The 15,378-nt window shown below is 37.6% G+C and overlaps 1 protein-coding gene across 8 annotated transcripts in view; it reads right to left on the minus strand.

The window, feature by feature from the left end:
* The window catches only part of MTHFD1L (methylenetetrahydrofolate dehydrogenase (NADP+ dependent) 1 like), a 138,118-nt gene that overhangs the window by 105,710 nt on the left and 17,030 nt on the right, over positions 1-15,378 (minus strand). For 7 of the 8 annotated variants that reach the window (XR_009153498.1, XR_009153510.1, XM_058169615.1 and 4 more), the window contains exons 8-11: positions 9,709-9,820; positions 7,486-7,577; positions 6,789-6,886; positions 4,276-4,449 (exon numbers count right to left, since the gene is read on the minus strand). Coding sequence is in view for 5 of the 8 variants with exons in the window: in XM_058169615.1 (XP_058025598.1) it covers positions 4,276-4,449; positions 6,789-6,886; positions 7,486-7,577; positions 9,709-9,820 (476 nt within the window). In the remaining 3 variants the exon portion in view is untranslated. Of the gene's footprint in view, positions 1-4,275; positions 4,450-6,788; positions 6,887-7,485; positions 7,578-9,708; positions 9,821-15,378 lie in introns of those variants that run through there. The other variant, XR_009153511.1, reaches the window with a different exon arrangement.

A 15,378-nucleotide genomic window follows, 5' to 3' on the forward strand; every position in this document is an offset into this window, starting at 1 on the left:
AAAAATGAGTACAATACAGGCATATCTCAGAGACACTCCAGACTACCACAATAAAGCAAATATCACAGTAAAATGAGTCACACTGATGTTTTGGATTCCCAGTGCATATAAAAGTTATGTTTACAGTGTAGTGTAGCTTACTAACTATGCCCCAATGTACATACCTTAATTAAAAAAAACATTTTATTGCTAAAAAAATGCTAATCATCACCTGACCTCCAGTGAATCATAATCTTCTTGCTGGTGAAAGCGAAGCACAATAAAGCAAAGTGCAACAAAATAGAATAGAATAGAATAGAATAGAATAGAATAGAATTTTTATTGGCCAAGTGTGATTGCACACACAAGGAATTTGTCTTGGTGCATATGCTCTCAGTGTACATAAAAGAAAAGATACGTTCATCAAGGTACAACATTTACAACACAATTGATGATCAATATCAATCAATCAAAACAAGGTATGCCATAGGTTTCCCTTTTTTAAAAGGCAATTTATAAATAGCCACCTATCTTCAATTTTGTAAATTTATAACAGGAAATTTAAGGCTGAGTTTGAACCTTTTAAAAAACTGGAGGAAATATAAGACTTTAAAAAGTACTAATATGATGCAGAGAGTAAAGTGATAAAAATGAGTGCATGACTAAGAATCTCTTGGTGAGGGGGATGTGTGTAGAAAGAAAAGCTGTTTTCTTATCTGACAAAACACTTATGGAAATAAGCAGTGCTTATTTAACAGAATTAGACCTGCCTTCTCTAGGATGCCATTGTTCAGATGTGTTAAACATCCGGTCCCATAATTCCCATGTAAATAGGAATTGTTTCTATTTAGCTGTAAAACACTGACCATCATAAATTTGCATTGCAATCAGTGCATTTCTGTAGAGAGATTTCAAAACTACCCAAGCTATTCATCTGGGGCATCTCTTTTATCAGCCAGAGAAAATTCAAGTTAAAAAACAAACAAAACTAAATTACATTTTCATTCACATCATTTCCACTCCATTTCTAACAGAAAATGCTTGCCAAGATATGCTACATTTAACTGTTTAAATCTGTGGTACTTCAGCAAATACAGTGAAATAAGTAGTTTATTTAAGGTATGTGACATTGCGGATTACATTTTCATTCCCAGGGATATACAAGCATTCAGGAAGAAGTGAGCCAAAAGCGGTAACTCCTATTTCATGACCTCCTAAAGACTCAAGCTAGAAATCCACCTCTAATTAGAAACATATTTCCCTGAACTGCAGAGACTTTGCAAAAGGTCCAGCTGTCCGTGGTAGGCTACATTTGCTTTAGGTAAAAGATGCAATCAGAAATATTTTTTAAATTTTATCTTTTAAAAGAACGGGATACTCTGTCTATCATTATTTAACAAAAAAAAAACACATGCTATTTTGTGAGCTCAGAAAAATCAATGTTTTCTGATAGTCTGAATTTCCCAATAGGGCCAAGGGAACCAAGTTATAGGAGCCTAGTTGGAGATTGTTTTCAGTTCCTATCTATCAGCACAACTTTTCTATCTGATGATCTCTTGATGTTAGAAAGGGAACACTCTGTAAATGTAACATTTTATATTTGCATTCTGAACCAAGAGGACAGTTTAAATAGAATAGAATTTTTATTGGCCAAGTGTGATTGGACACACAAGGAATTTGTCTTGGTGCATGAGAACATGAAAGAAAAAAGAAAAAGAAAAAAGAAAAAAGAAGCATACAAGTAGTCCTCACTTAACGAGACTGATCGCTTAGTAACTGTTTGAAGTTATGATGGGCCCCTAAAACGGTACTTATGACCTAATTTTGAAATTCTAGTAGCTGCTCCTTACAATCATATGATCGCACTCTGGATTCTTGGCAACCAGCTCACTTTTACAGCTGTTTGCAGTGTACTGCAGTCATTAATTTCAATTTTTGATTTTTTTTTCTGGTTTCCAGCATTTACTTAGTTTCTGGCAAAAAAAAAAATTGCCACTGCCTAAAACGGATTCACTTAATGATCGCTGTGTTTACTTTACGACCACTGCATTCACCTAACGACTGGCACAAAAAAGGTTACAAAATCAGGCATGGTCACATGATCATGGTCACTTACTGGCTGCAATGACATATTACTGTAGCCAAAAACTAATGTTTTATATTCCGGTGCGTCTTATACTCTGAAAAATATGGTAAGTGTAACACAGCAAAAATTGTTGACAGCTTCCTTATTTGCTAAAGGCAGCACTCATGGAATAAGTAGCACTTACTAGAAAATTAAAGATAGAATGTATTGAAAAATTAAGCATATTTATATACTTATTGGATTTATGTGCTACATACTGTATCTCATCTGGAGACACACACATGCACACGGGTACAGTAGCTCATTGCAAGATAGGCAGCAAATAAATATAACAAATAAATAATAATAAATATAAATATAAAGCCATGTAACAATGGGCCTTCATAATCACAGCAATGAGACAGGACAGGAGGGCGTATAGTTGAAAACAAAGGAGAACAACAAAAGATGCATCTCTGGAATGGAGTCCTAATTCTCAACCAGCTATTTAGCATGTGCTGTTAATTACCTCCAGGATTGACTGGAACCAAAGTGAGCTCTAAGTTAATATATACTGCAAAAAGACCTATTGATAACTGGGGACATTTAAGTGAACATAAGCATCCATTAATGCAGGCTCTTTATGTCTTACATAATATTCTATGGCTTGATTTGCAAAAGAGACAAACTAAGTCCTCATGCCATGACCCAAGCTCCTGCTTTGGGAGAGCTGATCAGAACAATGGCAGTAATCCCTAATTACTGTTGTCTCAGGGAGAGGTAACTTTGGGTTTTCCTTCCAGAATTGCTCCTCAGAGAACCTGCAGTTAACTTGTAAGTAGCAAATTTAACATGTGCTTTGAAGACCAAGCATTGCATCATGGTTAAAGTGTTGGGTCTAGTACCAGGGAGACTCGGGTTCTAGTCTATCCTCATTTATCTAAATTCAGTGGTTGATTTTAGGCCAGTACCTCACAGGGATATTGTTGTGAGGAAAAATGGAAAGTGGAGCTCCACGATTTGTTTGCCTTCTTAAACTACTAAACAAAAGGCAGTCACATAAATAAGTGATAAATATGAATGGTGGCAAACATTCCTCTCAATGATGAAAGAAATGCAAGGCTGCTTAGGATAGTTCACATACATTAATAATGCAAGAGAAAGAGGGAAGAAAAAAGTTTTAAATGTTTCAGACGGGACCATCTCATTCAATAAATGAAAACTGCTAAAAGCAATTGCATCCTTTTTGCCGATGATGTAAAAATATTCAATACTACAGATAATTCTGTTGTTTTGCAATGTAGTCTCGACCATGTGTCTGAATGGTCATCTATTTGGCAAATTTCAAATTTCGATTGATAAATGCTCTGTCTTACTTATTGGTAAACGTAATCAGAGTGTCAAGTATAAGCTAGGAGGCATTGATCTAGCAGATGACCCTCACTTTGTCAAGGACACCTCAGTGTACTTATCTCTGGCAATTTTTGCTCCAAAGTTCACTGTAACAGCGTTGCTAAAAAAGCATGAAGAGCTGTAAATTTAATTTTGCAAAGCTTTTTTTCTGGAAACATTGCATTGCTAATTAGAGCTTATAAAACTTATGCTAGACCAATCTTAGAGTATTGTTCAACTGTTTGGAATCCCCACCATATATCTGACATCAGTACAATTGAGCGGGTTCAGAAGTATTTCACAAGGAAAGTCTTGCACTCTTCTGTACATAATAGAATTCCCTATGCTACTAGGCTCAAAATTCTCGGTTTGGATAACTTAGAACTGCGTCGCTTGCTGTCAGACCTAGGTATTGCATACAAAATTATGCGTAGTAATGCTTTACCTTTACATGACCTTTTCTGTTTTAATCACAATATTACACTCGCGAACCACTTTAAACTCAATGTAAATCGTTCTCAACTTGAGTGTAAAAAATATGATTTCTATAATAGAGTTGTCAAAGTCTGGAATGCTCTACCTGATTCAGTTGTCTCAGCTACAAATTTTCACAGTTTCAGTCACAAATTGACTTCCGTGGACCTTATTTCATACTTAAGTAGTTAGTAGAGGGGGCATGCATAAGAGCACTAACGTGTCAATTGTCCCTGTCATTTTTTCTTTTATTCTTGTTCTTGTTTTTGTTTGACGGATTCTAATAGATAAATATGTAAATAAAAATACAAGCTGCATTTTGTTATCTAAGCAAAAGTAAGGGGAATACATAAACTATTTCTTACCCAGCAACCAGTACATATTTTCCATCTGGCTGATCTTTCAACCTTTCCAGCAGAGAAAGACGTACTTTGGCTTTGGTTTGGCCATAGATTTCAATTTCTTCTGTGAGCAATCCTATCTCTTTGGCAAGAATATGGATAGGTTTTGGAGCCTGTCCCCTGGAAATTTCAATATCACTGCAAAAGCAAACAAATTAAAAATAGGTATACGGTATATACGTGAGTGGATATACAATTGGAGACAAAGAACTTACATTTTAGGACACCTAGATCAGGACTGCCAAAGTCATGCCATCACGGCAGTATCAGGTGACATATCGGGACTTTCCTCCCCTTTGTTAAACCGGGCGTGGGTATGGCCAGCATGTGACACATCCGGCCCGCAGGCCAGGAGTTTGACAGTCCTGACTTAGATCTTTCAAATCATCTTCTACCTTCAGTTTACCTTTGTGGAAATGATCTTGGGGGAAGCTCTTTGTGCTCCAGGAATGTTGAAGAAACAATATACTGAGTTGCTAAAGAAGTCCTTTTTCTGTGGCTGAACTGAATTCTGAAGCTGCCTACACAGGTATGCCATTTCCTTCTTCTCTCTCAACTTATCACTGCTTGGTAATCAAAATGGAAAGTTTTCAGTGGACTGCTTTTACATGTAAAGTTGGTTTCTCTGAGACATTTAGAAAAATACATCATGCAACCTCCTGCCCAGTGCAGGGACCTACTACCACAGCCACGTCGAAAGAAGACCACCCAGCCACATATTAAAAGCCAAGCTAAAGTCAACCACCCACAAAGGCAGTTTCTTGGATTACTGGACAGATTTTATCTTTAAGAAAATCTTCTTGATGTCCAACCAAAAAAAGACTTCCCTGAAGTTTAACCTTAATTGTTCCTTATCTTTTCTTTTGGAATCATGGATCAAATTTGCTCTATCTTTTACTGATAGCCTTCAAATACTTGAAGGAAGCTATTTTGTCTCTCTGAAATGTTCTTTTCTTCAAGCTAAACATAGTCAATGATCCCAACCAGTCTTCCTAGCGCAAATATTGATTTTGGGACTACAAATATATGTTAGCAAGTAAGCAAATTTGCAAATAAGGAGAATCAACTTTGTGCTTTGTATTGTACATCTGGTCACCAGTGCTACGCACACACACACATTTCTGATTCGTGTTTTAAAATTGGTATGCTTTCCACTTTTGATAATACATTTATTAAATCAGAAGCAATTTCAAGATTTCTATAATCATCTGGAAATGAATGTACTTATAAGGAGCTTTTATGCTAGAGAAAATGTGTTTTTTTTTTTAAAAAAGAGAAAGTAGTAATTTCCAAGAGTATTAAGTTTCTGTATTAAGAAAACAAAACTAAGCCAACTATCTGAAGAAATTCTCAAACATTCCCATATGAAATTTCCCACTAAGGAAAATTATACTAGATTCCCTCCAGCCTGGTTCATACTCAATTCCTCTAGAGAATAATAAAGACTTTAATGTTCTGTCATATCATGTGATACAATCATACATAGATATAATTGCTTACAGAAGAAAGTTTCCTCTGTGTTTAAGCAAATCACATATTGATTGTACCCTTCTGTCTCCTTTTATAATACTTGCCAAAGTGCTATGTGTGAAATGGGCTCCTCTATTCATATTGCCACTGGCATTAGTCTAACCTAAAATGCATATTTTTAATATGCAGCTTTCTCACTATACTATCTTGTTCTGAGAAAGAGGGTGAGGGTGAAGAGGGATAAATGCAAAATGAGCCCCCAATCACATGAAGATAGGGAGCTGCCTTCACCTAATCAGACTACTGGTCCATGTTATGTGACTGACATTGGCAGCATGCTTCTAAAATTTCGGGCAGGAATTCTGAAGACTGGACTTGGGAACTATTGCATGTAGACCATGTACTCTTTCCCTGAGCTTCCTCCATCCAAGTTCCTGCATCATAGCCTGAATCTTGAGACAAGAAGAACCATGTATGTATGTATGTATGTATGTATGTATGTATGTATGTATGTAAATTATCACAAATATGCAGTTCTCATTCATAAAGGCAAAATCTCCCTCAAGTTGAACTTGACTCCTGATGACTTTATGAAATGTCCCTATAGTTTTCTTTGCAACAATATGGAAGCGGTTTGCTATTGAGCTTTTCTTCTAATTTCCCAATCTAATCTGTAGTCCCGGGATTTCCTAGTGATTCCAATTAAAATAATAACCAGGCTCAATCCTGCAGCTTTTTAAAGATCACTCAGGGTTGGATAGGTGCTGGCCAGTCCACATTTACAAAAAATACAATTTTGCCAGATTGAAAACTGAAGGCAACTACTAATGACTTGACTAACGCCATCTTGTTTGCCTTAGAGTTTTGTTTCAGCAGAATGAAATTGCAGTCCTTAGAGAAATTAGAATAAATTGAACAAGACAAGCAAATTATACTCACGTTTTAGCAAATGTTGTGCTTTAATACATAGTATCCTGCTGGAAAATAATTTGCTATGCGGTTCCTACCTGGGAACAGGTGAAATGGGCTGTAGATTCAAACAACTGAGATTCCATTCCTTAGACTGCTGGGCTGCTATCTGTAGCTCACTGAGTTTTACCAAGTTCTTTCAAGAAGAAAAGAGAGAAAAATACTTTGCTTTAGTACAATTGCAATATATAGTTTCAATCTCACTTTTTGGGATACATACTTCCAGAGACTATTTTTTTCTTCGCAACTGGAGGGTATGAAAGATATCTTACAGGGAAGGAAGCCTGAAGCAAAAAGGACTCACTTATGCCCTCCAAGTCTGTTTCACTTGCCTGCTGACTTTTATAATCCCTTTGAAATTTGAGGCACTTTGCCATGTTTTCAATTTACATATCTTTTTTACCCCTCCCTGTTTCATGTTATTACTATTTTTCAGTGTATAGTGTTAAGACTCAGCACAAAAAAAGCATCTTAATACCATTGTAAGGCTGGTATTGAATCTGGGGGAAAAGATGCAAAAAGAATCTTGTAAAAAAAATTGCACATGTGCAGAAGTTATCGCTGGTACCTAGACAAATTCAGATGAGTATTTTATTAGTATTTGTAATCCTAACCTGAGTTTGGATATCTTTCTTTCCTTATCCTTTTCCTTCCAAGCTGGTTGAATGCTTGAACCGTGAACCTGCCTTTTGTTTTGTTCCTGTTACATAAAGAGTCACCACGGGACTTACTAACCTGCATGCATATTGCCAATGCCAGATGTTCAACAGCCTCACCTAGATTGCAATCATTGCCTCTTGTTGGATGTCCACGAAAAGCATTCTGTCCTGAAAATGAAAAACAATTGCACCCATAAATCCAGAAGCCTCTTCTTGTGGGAAGATCTTTGGAAAAAAGCTGCAAGAAGATAATTGACACCATTAGCTAAATTGCTGCTGAGCAAAGGTGTCATATGCATTACAGAAAGCATAGAAATGCATCAACATGCAAATAAATAGATACAAGACAAACAGACAAAAATGGAGTGAAAAACTGTACATACTGAATATATAATTATTGCAAAGGTAAAGGACTTTTTTCAGGGTAGGAGTGCCAACTGATAGCATGTATCACAAAGCAGTGATGACTTCTCTTACATTAATTTGGCTGAGAAGTTTTTTCCAGCCACTTAACAGAAACAATAAACTGTTAGGTGCTGGCAAATTCACATAAATATTTGCATGATTTAACCTTGCAGAGATAATTGGGAAGAATTAGGAGAAGCTTGTAGGCTTCAGAATCACCTCCCCAGTATAGGTAGCCCTCACTTAACAACTGGTTGCTTAGCAACCGTTCAAAGCAGAGGTGGGTTTCAGCAGGTTCTGACCAGTTCTGGAGAACCGGTAGTGGAAATTTTGAGTAGTTCGGAGAACCGGTAGTAAAAATTCTGACTGGCCCCGCCCCCATCTATTCTCTGCCTCCCAAGTCCCAGCTTATCAGGAGGAAATGGGAATTTTGCAGTAACCTTCCTCTGGAGTGGGGAGGGAATGGAGATTTTACAGTATCCTTCTCCTGACACACCCACCAAGCCACGCCCACAGAACCGGTAGTAAAAAAATTTGAAACCCACCACTGGTACCCTTGCATGCTCCAAGCATGTTTTTTAAACCTTTGAATTCAAAACCCTGCACAACCATAGAAACCCCTAGCTTCATCTGTTTTTTAAAAATTCTGTATAACTTGCAATGCAACTTAAATATCACTAGATCACAATTCGTTTAAATTTTGATAATGAAGCCATAAAGGAGCCACGAAAAAGATTATAGCTTGAACATTAAACTTTCAAGAAGGGTGGGGGGGTGGGGAATCAACTGGCTTTCATTGTGTTCACACTTTGTTCTTCAAGATCAGTCTTCTGGAAAACGTCAATTTAGATTAGCAGTGGAGAATGTTTTCCTGGAAGTTAAAACTCTGTCTACCCTAGCTATAAATCGATGACTGTCACAATGAAACCATGCTAGGATCTCAGCCAGAACAATAAGAAACAAGAGAGGCCAAATTTGATTCTCTTCTCCCTTTGCTTAAACTTCTGTGCTTCTTCAGATTATTTGATTTGGCTTCATATAACTGTTTTTATCAGTTGCAGAGATAACATGTAGTTGAGTTTCAGAATTCGCCCTGATTGGAAACTGGAGCAGCTGATTTGATGCCAGAGTGGAGCATCCCTGCAGCTGACTGTATGAATGGAGTCCACTGAAAAATATTGTGTGGCATGAGGAGACCCTCTGTAGCATCTCATTCCTTTACACTAGCAAGCTATGCTGTTCTATGGAAAAGTTTCTCCATCATTCAGTCGCTCAACAATATCTGACAGCACAGGCCATTATAATTATACCTACTATTCTAATGCTATCCTGCCTTTTTATTATATATAAAGTGGCAAACACATCTAATACCCCTCCCTCATATTTTCCACATAACAACAACCCTGTGAGGTGGGTTGGGCTGAGAGAGAGTGACTGGCCCAAAGTCATCCTGCTGGCTTTCATGTCTTAGGGAGGCCTAGAACTCACAATCCTCTAGGTCAGCGCCTTAGGTGCTATACCAAGCTGGCTATATATTATGACACTGAAAAATGGAAAATCTATCAACAATTAACCTGGAGGCTCAGAATTCAACACATCAATTAATGGAGAGGCGTGGGGAGAACATAGGCACTAATGGCTCTATGTAACAGCCGGCAAGAATGATTAGTCAGGGATGCCAGTAACATAGTAAACGCAAAAACCATTTTTCCAAAGTAATGCTAAATTAAGACTGTTCGTAGGATTTTTCTGTATCAGTCAAAGGAAGATTAATTTTTCTGCCCTTTATTTTAAATTTCAAGATAGAAGAGCGTACTTTTTTGTCATTAATAAATTAATTCCTGCAAGTTTTAAGCTTTAGCACCCATTACTTTACATCTCCAACAAAACTCACCCCATAAAGTGCTTTGTGAACAATCCACCGTAGTGATCTCAGGATTTTTCCAAGCCACTGAGATCTCTTTTGCTTTGGTACTGCCCACGACCATCATATCAACATCATGAAGCTAAGATAGATAAAAGAACATACACTTGATTGCATTATGGGATATACAGTATCTGGAACTATGCTGAACTATGTTTAGTCAGCTATAATCAGAAAACACATCATTGAGAAATTAATATGCATATGTGTTGTATATGTATAAACTAAGCAACCTCACAAACCATGGTTGAAAATTAGTTTATTTTAATGAGTAATAACAGCAGCACTTTAGTTAACTATCCTATGTACTTCCTGAAACTATGTAAAAGTCTTGGGGGAAAGGAGAAATAAGAGCAAATAGCTACGTCAGCTGTCTTTCCAAATCTGAACCTTGCTGAATGTTGGTTTTCTTTCACAAATGAATTAAAATCCTGTTAAACACAGCAGACAAAACTGGGTGCCTTGCTAAATTATATTTTAGTGTTGTATGAACTTAGATCTAATACAAACAAATTAGATTCCAACCATGGTTTTGCTTATTTATGTGGGAAAGGAACAAGGGCATAGCAAACGCCTCAGAAGCGAGATAACCTGCCCCAATCTCAATGGATTCTGACCTGAATACAATGGCAGGCAAGAAAGAAAAGGAGCAGCTTAACAGTACATTCCAAAGCAAAAAGCAAAAAGAGATGCACTGGGGACAAGGTCTTGCTGAAGTAAACTTGTGCTTGAAATGTTTAGAAGACAGACCAGACTAAAACACCAATGCCATGTAGGCCAGGCATTACTTTTATTGTAAACTTATAGTAACAGAATCATGCAAGTCTAAATGTGCTTCCCACCTCCTTTCCTTTATCTTTATCTGAGCTAGGGAAGGGCTTGTCTGATGCTGTAAGTTTTCTCAATTTATTTTCTTGGCCCTGGCTCAAGCCCCACTTATCTGACTGTCCCTGGGTAGCATTTTTTCCTCCTGTCCTTCAAGGCTACTCTCTCCACATATCAGCAAGGTGGAGTTTACACCATTTTCTGATGAGAGTGAGTGCCACAAGGTGGAGCGTATCATAGACAAGCGTCAGCCTTGCAAGGCACATTAGAAAAGACCAACATTAACTCTTTTTGTATTGTAGGCTTATATTAATAGAATCTTTCAAGTCTGAAAGTACATCTCTCTCCCCTTATCTTTACAGTCCAACAACCTCGGAAGGGTCCCTTCTGAGATATTTGCTATGCCCCCATTCCTTTCATGAGCTCAGCTACTTCTTATATGAGCATCTCCTAGACCAGGGGTCGGCAACCTTCAACAGTCAAAGAGCCACAAAGGTCCTAACCGGAAGCCCCTGGTTCAATTCGTGAGCCAACTAGATGTCCGGTTCCCCCACCATAGATTCCCCTCCTAGCGCAGCATCCTTTTTCCTCTGTTGACCGGAAGTCCAGTTCCCCCCACCATAGAGTCGCCTCCTAGCACCGCATCCTTTTTTCTCTACCTGTCCTAACTGAAAGCCCTATCAATTGTGGAGCCGACCAACAACAGGGAGCCGCAGCAGAGGGATGAAAGAGCCACATGTGGCTCCAGAGTCACAGGTTGCCGATCCCTGGCCTAGACTGTGGCTTTTCCTCCTGTCTGCCAAAGTCATTCCCACATACCATTAAAGGAACTGTCATCTGTCTGTACCCAATGTAACCTCAGGAGGAGCAGAGGTGGTCAATGTGACTTTTGTAGATGACAAGAGGAGTAGACTAAAATCTGATGAAGTGTTGCATCATATATTCTAGGGCTATGCCAGGTAGGACTTTAAAAGTAATCACCAGCATTTGGATTAGGCTTGGAAATTTACAGGCAACCTATACACCAAATTTATTTTGTGCTATTTTACACTGGTAGATATGTCCCAACTAAAGCCTGGCTGCTGCGTTTTTAAAACAGCTGCAACTTATAGAAAATCTCCAAAAGCAGACCTGGATAGTGATAAGGACATGGGTTATTGACATCAGGACAGTTCATAGGGTTATCTTGTTCCTGAAAGTTTAAGTACTATAATACAAATAACATCAATCACATTTTAGGATCTGTTTTTCTATGGTATTCAGAATGACATTAGGATCATTCTGAATTTTGCTACTGCATTTTATTGTGTTATTCCAATATATTTTAGGTTATTTGAAATTTAATAAGCAAATCCTCTTTTTCATTAATGAAAAGCAAGCAGTGCCCAGGCTTTATGAATCAGCTTGCGCTGTCCAGGGTACATTAGTATTCCAACAGACTAATAAGACGTTCAATCAAAAATAATTAAAATTAGTTTGGCAGGACTTGCTCTTTATAAATTAATACTGATAGCTTAGTCAGTAATAACACTATGCTATTTTTGTGCAACCTGCCTGTCAGGTACTTAATCTTGAGAGAGTACACCACAGCATCCTGACACAGAAAAGAATATGGCTCAGTTGTTTGCTTGCAGGCATTTCATTACCCAACTAGGTAACATTATTCAGTGGATAATGAACATTTGCAAGCAAACAACAGAACTCAAGAGAACACCAAGAATGTCACAATACACTATCCCAACTACACAAATAAGTGAAGTACAGCACCCTGTCGCAATGTCTGATCCACCTTGTAAATGGTGTATATTTCATATGTATGTATGTATGTATGTATGTATGTATGTATGTATGTATGTATGTATTTAATTATTTGTCAACAAGTATAAGGAAACAAGTAACAGAATAGACATAGATATGGACACACGAAAAAAAATTGGCACAAAAAAAGGATATAAATTGGCACAACATAGCCATAAACACATAGAATGGTTACATATAATTGGAAACAGTAGGACAGGGACAGTAGGCATGCAAGTGCGCTTAGGCATGCCCTCTTAGGGACCTCTTAAGAAACGTGTAAGGTCCATGGTAGACAGTTTAAGGTAAAAGATATGGGGGTTAGAGAAACTAACAAAAGGATCAGGTAGAGTGTTCTAGACATTTACTACTCTATTGCTGAAGTCGTATTTTCTGCAATCAAGATTAGAGTGGATTACATTTAGTTTGTATCTATTGATAGCACTTGTGTTATTGTGCTTGAAGTTAAAGTAGTCATTAACAGGTAGGACGTTATGGTAGATAATCTTGTGTACTAAGTTTAGGTAAACGGTGTAGTTCAAAGTTATTCAGGCCTAAAATTTCAAGCCTGGTGGTATAAGGAGTTTTATTGCGAGCAGAAGAGTTGAGTACTCTTCTTGTAAAATACCTCTGGACCCTCTCTAATGTATTAATGTCCGAAAAACAGTGTGGGTTCCAGGCAGGTGAACAGTATTCAAGGATAGAATTGATAGAAGCAAAGAAACATTACAAAGAATCTCCCATAGACTAAGCAACGATGAAAAATAAATAAATAATCAAACCCATTTCCTTGCAAATGCACCATACGGTTTCCAATTAGTCCACAAAGCCAACACAAAACACATGCTATTTGTAATTGAAACCAAATGTGATAAAAGACTGACAGAAGTGCGAACATTCATCCAAAGGACAACTAGTTACACATTGTAAAATGTTTTAAAATCCATTAATGAGATCACGCTGCATAGAATGCATAAAAAAAATCATATGAAACAATCGCTTAATCAATTCTTATGAGTGGGGAAAGTTTCCCTATGCTCATTCTCATGGGAATTAATAGTATTTTCTTCCAGCAAACTGGACAAGATTAAATCCAATAAAAATTCTAAATCTTTCGTTCACAGCATTACACAACTTCAGTGAGAATTATGCTAGAAGATTATATTATCTTTGAAGACCCTCCCATTCCCAGAAAGAGCATAAAATGTTAAATCAACACACATTCATGCACTATAAAACAGTATGTCCTCATTAAGACACCGTATTACTGAGAACTGCATAAAGATTGCATTCCTCTACAGTTGACATCAATTTCTTAAAAGTGACATCATAAACTTCAGGATCAAATAATTACAATATTTAAAAAGATGTTTTTCACTACGACAAATGGTAGGTTTCTATTAACGAAATAAAGCAATCAGGTATTGAAAACAATAGGAATTAACGGGAATTTTTTAGGTGCGCTCTCAGCTGCTAGTTATTGACGTAAAGGCTATGGCCAGGGCTGTTTTTGAAACTATGTGGAAATGGCAATTTGTCCAAATGCCACAGTTCAAAAATTAGCAAATCGGGGTCAACACAGTCACATAACATGGTTACTACTCTGATAATGAATAGGTTTCCAGTACAGTTCAATATTGAAGTCTAAACCTGTAAAACCCTGTAAAGCTTGACACTCGGGCATTTAACATTTCAGTGCAGATATCTGTCAATGTCTTTTGATATCAATATCTTTTAAATGGCAAAGGGGGAAAGAGATCCCAAACAGCGTTCCTATTATCTATGATGGAATGGCTTCCCTCTTGAAGTTAGGCCAGAACCTCATGGTGGCCTCCTAGAAGCTACTGAAGACCAAACATTTCCAAAGGGCATCTGGGGAGTGAGCTAAAAGCACCGCATCTATTCGTATTATATCAGCACTTGATTAATTTATTGTAATTTTATGTTCTGCTGTTTTTATGTTTTAGGAAGTGATCCACCTGGAATCTTTATATAGAGTCTGGAGATATGAAAGTGCAATCAATCAATATATCTACGTTTTTCAACTCAAGGAATAATAACTTTTTTTCCATGTTTGCATATCATATACAGGTGTTTCCTGTTCGTAACAGGACAAGAATGCTTGTTTCAAAAGTGGGAACATTTATTATAATGGGATATCCAAAATGCCTTTGAATTAATGAGAATCACTTCCACTCAAGCAAAGCAGGACACCCCAGTTATTGCTGCCCTGATAATTCCATGAGTCATCAAGAACTGCTTACTCTTGCTCTTATCATATTGACAGGTACCAGAGGTGGGTTTCAGCAGGTTCTGACCAGTTCTGGAGAACTGGTAGTGGAAATTTTGAGTAGTTCGGAGAACCGGTAGTAAAAATTCTGACTGGCCCTGCCCCCATCTATTCTCTGCCTTCCGAGTCCCAGCTGATTGGGAGGAAATGGGGATTTTGCAGTATCCTTCCCCTGGAGTGGGGTGGGAATGGAGATTTAGCAGTATCCTTCCCCTGTCATGCCCACCAAGCCATGCCCACCAAGCCACACCCATAAGAACCGGTAGTAAAAAAATTTGAAACCCACAGGTATAATGTGTCTGTCCCTGCTGTCCAAGTCATTCAATTCCACATCATGGCTGACATAGGATGATATGAAACTGATTTGAGAATTATGATTCGTGAGCCTCTCCCACTAGATAGCCTCCAGATGTGAAGGCACTGTTGATTGGGGATTCTGGGACTTGCAGTCCCCATATATCTGAAGATGACTAGATTGGAAGGATTGACTATATTCGAAGGGCAATGTTGATCTTTATATTAAAGAGATATGTTCACAAAAACTAAAAGAAATGTAGTTTTAAAGTATGAATCTCAAAACCAAAATTCACATTATGCTTGGATTTGAAATAGTATTTCACAACAGTTTTATTTTTCCTTTAATGTGGCCAATGATAAGATAAAGGAGTCCCTGTGGATTTGTCCCTGTGGAACAACTCTGCTAGTTGTTGTTGACTGTAGGGAGTGGT

Source organism: Ahaetulla prasina, chromosome 1, assembly GCF_028640845.1.
Source record: "Ahaetulla prasina isolate Xishuangbanna chromosome 1, ASM2864084v1, whole genome shotgun sequence".
NCBI lineage: Eukaryota > Metazoa > Chordata > Lepidosauria > Squamata > Colubridae > Ahaetulla > Ahaetulla prasina.